This window comes from Musca domestica, unplaced genomic scaffold, assembly GCF_030504385.1.
Source record: "Musca domestica strain aabys unplaced genomic scaffold, Musca_domestica.polishedcontigs.V.1.1 50, whole genome shotgun sequence".
NCBI lineage: Eukaryota > Metazoa > Arthropoda > Insecta > Diptera > Muscidae > Musca > Musca domestica.
Window position 1 is genome coordinate 3548830 of NW_026712347.1, and position 10754 is coordinate 3559583.

The window sequence follows — 10754 nt, forward strand, 5'->3', positions numbered from 1 at the left end:
GAGCACTTGCTTGAGGTGATCGACACTTTCGTATTTTTTATTGCCAATCTTGCTTTCCAAATTACTCCAGACACAATAGACCAATGGATTGGTATCCGGAGATTTGCGATGGAAACGAAGCGAGGAAGCGTCCAAGGTCTGCGGCCAAATTGATTGAGTGCCCAAGGCTTTAATACACCTTCCAGAATATTTTCGCGCTAATTTTGCTGGCTTCTTCGTAGAGGAATAAAGGTGTTTTGGGTTAACTTAGTTCGATTTTGGTCCTAGGCTCATGTGTTCATTTCCGAATAAACCAGCCAATGACTCAAGCCAGCCATATAAGCGCTTTATGTATTTCCACACTTATTCTGATGCCACGTCGATTAATACGAACAGAGAACGACCATCGGCTGTTATGGCGGCCCACACCATTACCATGGCCGGCGCTTGAGTTCTGGTGGCCAACCAAAGGCACACATTTTCAGCTGACCTCTTTGGCAAGTAAACCCGATCATTTTGTTTGTTTACGAAATGCTGGACAACGAATGTTTTATCATCGGAGAAAACCAAATTCGGCAGTTCACCACTATCGGCCAAGCGAAGCAACTTTTTAGCTCTTTTGAGTCTATTTCTCTATCTGCTGCGGTGTAAGTTCTTGCACTTTTTGGAATTTTAATAGTTTTACCCCGAGCTCATTTTCAATATTTGCCGAATAGAATATTGCGATATGTTCAGTTCACGAGCCATTTTTCGCGCACTGCGACGCGATTTCGATCAAGTCGCTTCTTTACTTTTCGAACCATTTCTGCTGATGTTGCTGCTTTCTTCCGTACACTTCCTTGACGTCGGACTACGCTACCAGTATCACGGTAACGAGCGGTGGTACGAGACACAAAAGATTTATTCACATTTAAATGCTGGAGTTCTCTAACGATAGCCACTTGTGGTTTTCCAGACAAAAATAAAGAAATCACACTATCACGCTTAAATTCCATCACGAATAACTTCTCACCCAAATGCTTTTGTACGCTTGTAAAAAATATAATGAGCTGTCACTGGAATAATTTTAACAGATGTCGGACGAGTGACTTAGAAATGACAGCAGTTTGAAATTGGTTGCAGTTTTTTCATCTCACCCTGTATATATAGCAAAATACGGCCTGATATTACTTCTGTTGCTGTTTATCCCAGCAATCCTATCAGACATTCAAAAATATTTCTTGGCTGTTTCTATTATAATAATTATCATGCCAAACTAAAGTCCTGGATAACATTTTACATTCTTCAGTTGTTTTAAACAATTGAATTGAAAATTACTTTGCAATATAATTATTGTTATTCCAGAAGTCGCGTGACTTGCAACACTATAAACTATAAAAAAAGTATGAATGAATGAATTCGTCCTCCCAACAATGGAATAGGAACTCACACAGCCGAAGCTTATGTACTTCTAGTTCAGTTGAATGGACTTCCACAACCATAGTTTTGTTTACTAACAAACATGGAATTCGTTGGAGTGTTTTCATTCCATTTGCCACATTTCTAGAAGTTCTCTTCACACTCTCATAATTGATACTCTTAGCAACCAATCGTTATGGTTTCAGTTGCAAGTAAGTTGGGCGCCATGGGGGATGAATTTATGCCGCAATTCAGTGAAAAATAACTTTAGTTGTTTATAAGCATTCCAAGAGAAAGGAATAAGGAAATTTAACGTATTCTCTCGTTGATATATAATTAAATAAAGAAGCAATGGCCTATACAGCTCGTCCAAATTATAAGCGTTCTTTGGAACATAATTTCGATTGTTGTATAGCATCGCGAGAACCTTTTCGTTATCGTTCAAAATCCGCAAATCCTCCGGTTGGCCATAAAGCGCTTTATTCGGCACAAGTTTCAGCTGCAAAAACTCGTTATGTTCCACCGTTTTCCATACAAACACAACAAAAGAACACCAAAGTAGTTGATGCCCCCATGACCAAGGGGTCATCATCGGGTAGTGCCAGTGCTCGTGGAAAAACGGATCAAAAAAGTATGATTTTTATTTGATTTGATTAACAAAAGTGCTTTATTGAGTTTATATTCCTTATATTTCCAATGCCGTCGATAGCTGTTCGTTTGTCGGTGACCAAAGTGAAACTGGGTCCAAGTCATGACCTGAATAAACCACATCGAAGTTCATCATTTCGAATGTATTTCGATCGTGGCGACTTACCCATAAAAATGGAATATTTATGTGGCGGGGATAAAATTGGTTGGACGGTAAGTAAATTCATGAATGTTATTCGGTGTTGTACATTTGTACGTATTCAGTCACAGAACTATATTTATCACCCAATTTAAAAAATAAATTACTGTTGTAAACAAATTTAGGAAATTATAAACAAAAACTCAAAATCAATATATTAATCATGGTAAAATTAAGAAGGTTAAGTCATTTCAAATAACCATACCCATCTCTTATCAAATTTCACTGCATAAAAACTAAATTTCCATCTCTGATGTTATCAAACAAATAATTTTTAAAAAATTGTAAATATAGGTTTTATGACTTTAGTTTCTTGATTCTACCATGATATCATGGTAAAATTAAGAAAGTAAAGTCATTTCAAATGAGCATTCCCACCTTTGCATTTTCTGTAATATAGCTTGTCAAATTTCAATCTCTGAATTGTGTATGTACAATGAATTTGTATATATAAATTTTGACAATGAAATGTCAATTAAATAATTTTAAAAAATTATAAACATATGTTTGCATGACTTGGCCTTCTTCATTCTACCAAGCATGTTAATAATATTGTTTAGAAAACCAATGAAAGAATCATGATTTAAATAAACATATCCAGCTCTGCATTTTCTATCATTTAGATTGTCAAATTTAAATGAATATTTTGTTGTTGCAGTTGTTTTTATAAAACAGGCTCCAATCTCTTGGTCTGTTCCAGAACTGCAAGAATGTAAAAATTTTATTACTGTGATAGCCGATTTTCCCTATATGATATCGAATAAAATTGCAAAACTAGTAGATTCTTGTAGGCATGGTACAATGAAGAAAAGGTAGGCCAACTTTGAAAAAATTGCAAGTATAGAGGTCTACCTGTTTGGCTTGTAATGTCAGAATTGAGCTGGGAATACATAAAGCGCTTATTTGGCTGGCTTAAGTCATCGGCTGGCTTCTTCGGAAATGAACAAAGGAGCCTAGGTCCAAAATCGAACTAGGTCAACCTAAAACTCCTTTGTTCATCTACGAAGAAGCCAGCCGATGACTTAAGCCAGCCAAATATGCGCTTTATGTATTTCCAGCCTTAGTATCAAAACAATAAAAAATCAAACAACTTGTTGCATTTATTTTGAATAAATAATTGAAAACCGATTTCTTTTCAAAATCTCTAAAGGATTATTTCGCTACAAAAACTCTGGATTTTGTCGATGCATACGTTGAAATAAACATTTTGAAAATACCCGAATTTGAATATTTACTGAACAATTTTTTTGTTATTGAAAAGAAAACACATACATAAACAAATAAAGATGACATATTAGGCCAAGAAAATAAAAAAATTAAAATCATATGGTATCATAGCCCTACCTTGATATCATTGTACCATGCTTGTAGGTACTGGAACAAAGCTTCTGATTTGTGTATTTCTGATAGATTTATGAATAAGATTTTTTCAAATGAATAATTTTGAAAAATCTATGATGTATAGTTTTGTTCATTAACATTGTACAATTACAAAGGACATCTCGATTACGATTACAATTTTTTATTGTCAAATTTATATTTTTTAGTTCTTCCTTAGATATGGGCGTACAATAATTATTTATTTTTTGACCAACTATTTTGAAATTTTCACTCCCTTTATACCACTATTGAGAAAAAATATATTCGAAACCAGAAAAATAAAGGAAGCCGGCCGATGACTTAAGCCAGTCGAAAAAGCAATTTATATATTCTCACTTTTAAGGTGCAGGAACAATGTTAAAATTAAGAAGGAAAATTCATTCCAAATAAGCATATCCATCTCTGCATTTTTTGTAATTTACCTTGTCAAATTTCTCTGAATATAAAAGAGGTTCCCATTTCTGTGTATACAAGGGAATTATAAATATAAATGTTGATAATGAGATGTTGTCAAACGAATAATTTAAAAAAATGTAAACATATGATTGCATAACTTTACCTTCTTAATTCCACCATGGTTGGTACATACAAGGCTTTTTAATGGTATAATTCACAAAAAGCTTGAAGTCATGGCTAGGCATATTTTGTGACATTTCATAAAGGGATTACAGAGCCATACTAAAATCCTGCCGTCGTTTTCCATTATAATTTGACATTAATATGCCTAGCCATGACTTCAAGCTTTTTAACCCATCATTTTTACTTATTTGCCCTAGTAAAAATTTTGGGTTGAAATTGAACTAAGTATACCTTAAACTCCTTTGTTCTTTTACGAAGCAGCCCTCCAATGACTTGAGATAGGAAAGAAGCTTTCTATGCATTTGCTCCTTTAAATACTGATTTAAAATAAAACACCATTCGAGAAATGCACAACAACTGACAACATCGAGAAAATTTCCTTGAGACAAAGTATGTTAAATCTCTATTTTAATATTTTAAGGCCCAAGAAAAGCTAAATAAAGTTAATGTGGAAATACATAAAGCGCATATTTGGCTGGCTTAAGTCATCGACTGGCTTCTTCGGAAATGAACAAAGGAGCCTGGGCCAAAATCGAACTAAGTCAACCTAAAACTCCTTTGTTCATCTACGAAGAAGCCAGTCGATGACTTAAGCCAGCCAAATATGCGCTTTATGTATTTCGACCCTTAAGAAGCAGTTGCATGGTTCAATTTCGGTTATTTGTAGGTTGACTTGGTTCAATTTCGGTCCATAACTTATACTTGTTCACCCTACACTCCTTTATTCTTTTACGAAGAAGCCAGACGATGACTTAAGCCAGACAAAAAATCATTGCCAAAATTTAGACATTATTTAAGATTTTTATAAATAATTACCCCTTGTCATACGTGAATACTTTAGGTATGAAAATAATTTTTGCTTGAATGGTCGAGTTCGTTGGAAAATAGTTGCCATATTCGATGTAACAAATGAGACTACCTCTATTGTTTTGCCATGTTCATTATGGCACATTCAAAGTGGTAAACATTGACGAACTTGTAGAGCGTAAAGGTGAGAATACATAAAACGCTTTTTTTGACAGGCTGGCTTCTTCGGAAAAGTACAAAGGGCCAAAATCGAACTAAGTCAACCTTAAACTCCTTTGTTCCTCTACGAAGAAGCCAGCCGATGATATAACCCAATAAGAGGTTCCGTAAGACTCATTTACGGAACCTCTTACACTTTTTTTATTAAATATTTAATATGTAGACACGCTTCCAAATTAAATTTTTCTGTGACCTTCACAAAAAGAAATTTCCATTACAAAGGTGAATCACTGTGATACCGTCTGCTGGATATCCTTGACATGAAAATATTGTTTATTTGTTGATATTCAACAACAACCACATTTCAAACGATTTTATCAATCAAACAGCATCGAGTGTTATAGACTTCACACTCGGATCTTTGCCAAAACAAAGTCATAATCATCATCTACAACAACAACAAACGCCATTTGAAAAGCTAAATATTTCGTAGCACGAAACTAATGTTTGACGGAATGTGATTTGCAAATTCAATTTCAATACCTGGCAGTTATTCTCATGCCCGGATTGATTTGTTATTCGCTAAACAAATTAATAAAAAATCATATGTAGTTAGCACGTGAATTTTTGGATACAAGGGCACCAACACCAAAGACTAACACCAAATAGAGGATATGTATTCTTGTACCAGGTGATAAATGTAGCGGCTTTGTAGTTAATGAAAAAGAGCGAGTTACTCGTAGAAGGCCTACTATAAAATATGCATATCAATATAGATTTGAGTTTTTAATAATTTCTTTTGATTTGCCTTTTTTGTGTCACAGGTGGATATTGATAAATTGGACTACAGCCTTTATTTGCCATTGTTCTTCGACGGTCTCTGTGAAACTGAACATCCCTATAAAACCTATGCTCGCCAAGGCGTATCCGATTTGTTAATAGCTGGCGGTGATAAATTAGCCCCAGTTATACCACAATTAATTCTACCATTGAAAAGTAAGTATGATTCCCAATATTTGCTGTATAATATTCCTCCCCTTCGTAGAAAAAGCAATCAGCTGATTACATTGTTTTTCTGAAGGTGAAAATACATAAAACGCTTTTTTGATTGGCTTAAGTCATCGGCTGGCTTCTTCGGAAAAGAACAAAGGAGCGTAAGGCCGAAATCGAAGTAAGTCTACCTAAAACTCCCTTGTTCCTCTACGAAGAAGCTTTTTATGTATTCTCACCATAAGTATGCCCGACTTCTGCCAATCTTTGTTCTGTTCCAGGGGCGGGATTGTAAATAAGAAATTTTTTCTTTGTAAATTATGACATAAATTTGTTTTTTTCACATTTTCATAGAACAAGAATTAAGTCCCGAAACTGCAAGAATGTAAAATGTTTTTACTACGATAACAGATTTTCCTCTTTACAATATCGAAAAAATAGCAAAACTGTTGAGGTGAGGGCACATAAGCAGCTTGGCATCATGGCTAAGCTTATCAATTTAAATTATAAAGGGAAACGATGGCAGAATTCGAATACGGTTCTGGCATCCCTTTATGATATGTCACAAAATATGCCATGCGAAGACTTTAAGCTGTTTATGTACTTACACCTTTAAATTCTTACAGGTACTGGAACAGAGCATTTGTGTATGTTTTTATTGTTTTGAAAAATAAAAACCATTGTAGAATTAAGATCAAACAAAGTCAAGCAATCATATGTTTACATTTTTTTCAAAATTGTGCATTTGACAACATTTCATTGTCAAATCCATTATTTACAAATCCATTGTATACACACAAATCAGAGATGGGAACCTTTTTTCTATGCAGTGAAATTTGACAAGGTAAGTTCCAGCAAATGCAGAGACAGGTGTCCTTATATGAAATGACTTTACCTTCTTAATTTTACCATAATAAAAACAAAATATTTTCAAAATCAATAAATGGAAGAAACGTTCATTGCAGATATTAGTTATCAGATATCAGTTTTGTCATGAAATTGAAAGATTAAACAGTTTGGTTAATATTTTCAAAAGAAAATCCGATTTTTCATAAGGACAAATAGGAAAAAAATAAAAAAAGATTGTTGCATATAATTTGAATAATTCTAACAGAAAGCGGAAACATCCTCAAGACTGTATTTTTGCAGTTTTACGAAACTGTGCTACCTCCTTATTGTACCCATGGTAACATTAATGAATGACAATGAGATGTCAAATGAATAATTTTGAAAAAATTGTGAACATATTAGTTGTGTTCCAGAACCTGCAAATTAGTACTAATTAGCACTAATTCTGCTACAACGCGTTCCCGTACTCCAAAAACTAGCAAAACTTGCAGCTCTCTCGAGAAAAAAATGGCGCTGAGTGGTGCACATTTCTGCTTGTTTTAGCTACATGAATTTGGCCGAGCAGAAATGTGCATATTGTAAATTTGACATTTAATTGGCAGGGCTAACAAGGTTGAAAAATGTATTGATACATTTCAATAAAGAAAATGATATTTTCAGTAAGGTTTCACCAGTCCGATTTAGGCTGTTAACTTTTGGAAATTTGAATTTTGACATTTTATCGCATTTCTGCTAATTTTCCGTTCCCTTATTTTTTGAGCAAACCTAAATGAGAATGACATTTCGAACTGTTCTCTCTTCTGCTAGTTTTACTACTAAAAAAGTACTGGAACACAACTATTATTGCATGACTTTACATTCCCTTAATATTCCCAGGTCTGCATTTTCTGTCATTTATCTTGTCAAATTTAACTGCGTAAAAAACAGGTTCTCTGATATATAATTGATATACAATGGATTTATGAATAAACATTTTGACAATGAGATGTTGTGAAAGGTATAATTTTAAAGGACTACTCATAAATTTATGAGTAGCGCTCCAGAACCTGCTAGAATCGACTAGTTTGAAAATTTTTCGTTATCATAAAGGTAAAATCGGTTATAGTAGTAAAAATGCTTACGAATTTATTTCGTGAAATTACTCGTGTTTGGAACCGCACAATTCAGGCCCAAAAATTTCATAAAAGAAACTCCGAGCTTTTCCTCACCTTCCTTACCTTTCGTTTCCCAAAAAGTATTTTTTTCGTAATGAAATTTTTTGTTTGAACTTCAAATATTGCGGAATTTCTTTTGTTTCATAGGGATAAATGGCTAAACACTTTTTACACCGCATACTCTTTCAAACAACAAAACTATTCCCTGCAGTAACTTTAATGAACAAAACTTAAGGTAACGCCTCTTTTCAATTTAACTGCAACTTACACATAAACTACAGCGCAATCTTCTAGTTGGCTGGAGAATGAGAAGAAGTTATTATTAAACAAATGTATTCATTGTCTATATGGTGAGAATACATAAAACGCTTTTTGACTGGCTTTAGTCATCGGCTGGCTTCTTCGATATCGGTCCCTTATTGTTAATTGTTCTGCGGATTACTTAAGCTAGTAAAAAAAGTTTTATGTATTCTCACCATTAAGGTGCAACTTTTCCTACCTTATCCTACCTTTTCGTCATTGTTCCATAGGTAAAATGTTCAATTTCAAAATTGGTTTGATAGTTCATTGCCCGAGCAGTTGTGTCGATGCGACTACCAGTATAAAGGTGGAAGCATGGTAGAAGAATACAGGTAGTCGCATAGACACAGCTGCTGGGACAATGAAATGTCAAACCGATTTTGGAATTGAAAATCTTGAATGAAAATCATTGACATTTGCAAAGATTGTTGAAAAATACATAACATTACAACCTGCGATTTGAGTCGTATAAGAAAACATATAAAAATATACTTGTTTTTGACAAAACATTTAAAAATTTTGACATATTAATGTTCCTAAGCGTTGATGCATCTACCTATATTCTTCTACCATGGGTGGAAGTACATACAGATCATCGGCTGGCTTCTTTGTAGGAGTTTTAGGTAGACTTAGTTCAATTTTGATCCATAATTCACGCTTATACGCTCGTTTGTTCATTTACGAAAAAGTCAGTGAAAAAAGCTTTTTATGTACCTGCGCCTAAAATGTTCAATTTCGAAATTGGTTTGACAGTTCATTGCCCGAGCAGTTGTGTTGATGCGACTACCAGTATAAATGTGGAAGCATGGTAGAAGAATACAGGTAGTCGCATCGACACAGCTGACGGGACAATGAAATGTCAAACCAATTTTGAAATTGAACATTTTAGGCGCAAGTACATAAAAAGCTTTTTTCACTGACTTTTTCGTAAATAAACTAACGAGCGTATAAGCGTGAATCTGGTCTGGCTGAAGTCTTCGGCTGGCGTCTTCGGAAAAGAGCAAAGGAGCCTAGGGCCGAAATCGAACTAAGTCAACCTAAAACTCCTTTGTTCCTCTACGAAAAAGCCAGCCGATGACTTAAGCCATTCAAAAAAGCCTTTTGTGTACTTTCACCTTTATTTACATCCAACAAGTTTTCGTAAAACACCTTACTTACATTGTGAATTCCTTTAATTATATGACAAATAATGTAAAAATGTACATATTTTTCTATATGCTTCCCAATTATTTTCAGATGCCTTAAGTACTAAAAATTTAGAAGTCATGTGCACCACTTTAAAGATCATACAACAGTTGGTTTTGTCCTCAGATCAAGTTGGTCCGGCTTTAGTGCCATTTTATAGGCAATTATTACCCATGTTTAATGCCTACAAAGTTAAAAATTGTAAGTTAGTTTTAAAAAATGTCATAAGCTAAAGTTATATGTTATTTTTGTTTTATGTTTTCAGTGAATTGTGGCGATGAAATTGACTATGCCCAAAAGAACAACATGAATCTGGGAGATTTGATTGATGAAACATTGCAAGTTCTGGAGTTACATGGCGGTGAAGATGCATTCATTAATATTAAGTATATGGTTCCCACATATGAATCGTGTTATTTAAATTGAATTTGTTATAGTTTGTTTTTAATACATTTTCTAAAAAATAATAAAAACTTTAATAAAAAAAAAACTATGTATTGATATTTGAAGGCATATACAATAGTTCCAGTCGAATTTATTCTTGTCCGCGTAGTGGTAACGACATTTCGAATACACTGGATTTATTGAGGTGAGAATACGTAAAACGCTTTTTGGCTGGCTTATGTCATCGGCTGGCTTCTTCGTAGAGCAACAAAGGAGTTTTAGGTTGACTTAGTTCGATTTTGGCCCTATGTTCCTTTGTTCTTTGCGAAGAAACCAGCCGATGACTTAAGTCACCAAAAGAGCGTTTTATGTATTCTCACCCTTAATTGTCACATGCAGTTTTACTAGCTTTCTGACTACGTGAATAATAAGTTACAAAGATTGTAATTGTGCCCTCAAAAACTTTATTTATATAAAAAGCTAGCCAATAATTTATGCCAGAAACGTTTTGTGAACTTTTCTGGCGTTTACACACAAATTGTCTTGAATCGGGGTTGTATTTTGCTATCACATACATACTATGCCGATTTTCTCCTTACTATTTAGCATTTTCAAAGTCAGTGCATGCCAACAATTTGGCGTAAAAATTGAGGAGAAAATCAACAAATATAATGAGGTTTTTTAAAACGTCATTTCCTTTGATCTTTTACATTAGAAACCTGCTGATGTGTCATTCATAATCG

At 34.1% G+C, this 10754-nt stretch overlaps 1 protein-coding gene across 1 annotated transcript; it reads left to right on the forward strand.

The window, feature by feature from the left end:
* Positions 1 to 1652: 1652 nt before the first annotated feature.
* On the forward strand, positions 1653 to 10053 carry LOC101899102 (parkin coregulated gene protein). The gene is made up of 5 exons (XM_020039838.2): positions 1653 to 2008; positions 2087 to 2238; positions 5974 to 6145; positions 9679 to 9828; positions 9893 to 10053. The coding sequence occupies exons 1-5, from the start codon at positions 1729 to 1731 to the stop codon at positions 10051 to 10053; spliced, it is 915 nt and encodes a 304-aa protein (XP_019895397.1). The 5' UTR covers positions 1653 to 1728.
* The last annotated feature ends 701 nt before the right edge of the window (positions 10054 to 10754 follow it).

Excerpts from the sequence above, each read along its gene's own strand:
- LOC101899102 (XM_020039838.2), top strand. The coding sequence starts at position 1,729 with ATGGCCTATACAGCTCGTCCAAATTATAAGCGTTCTTTGGAACATAAT. Across the intron at positions 6,146-9,678 it reads ATTAATTCTACCATTGAAAA|ATGCCTTAAGTACTAAAAAT; the intron begins GTAAGTATGATT and ends AATTATTTTCAG. Across the intron at positions 9,829-9,892 it reads TGCCTACAAAGTTAAAAATT|TGAATTGTGGCGATGAAATT; the intron begins GTAAGTTAGTTT and ends TTATGTTTTCAG.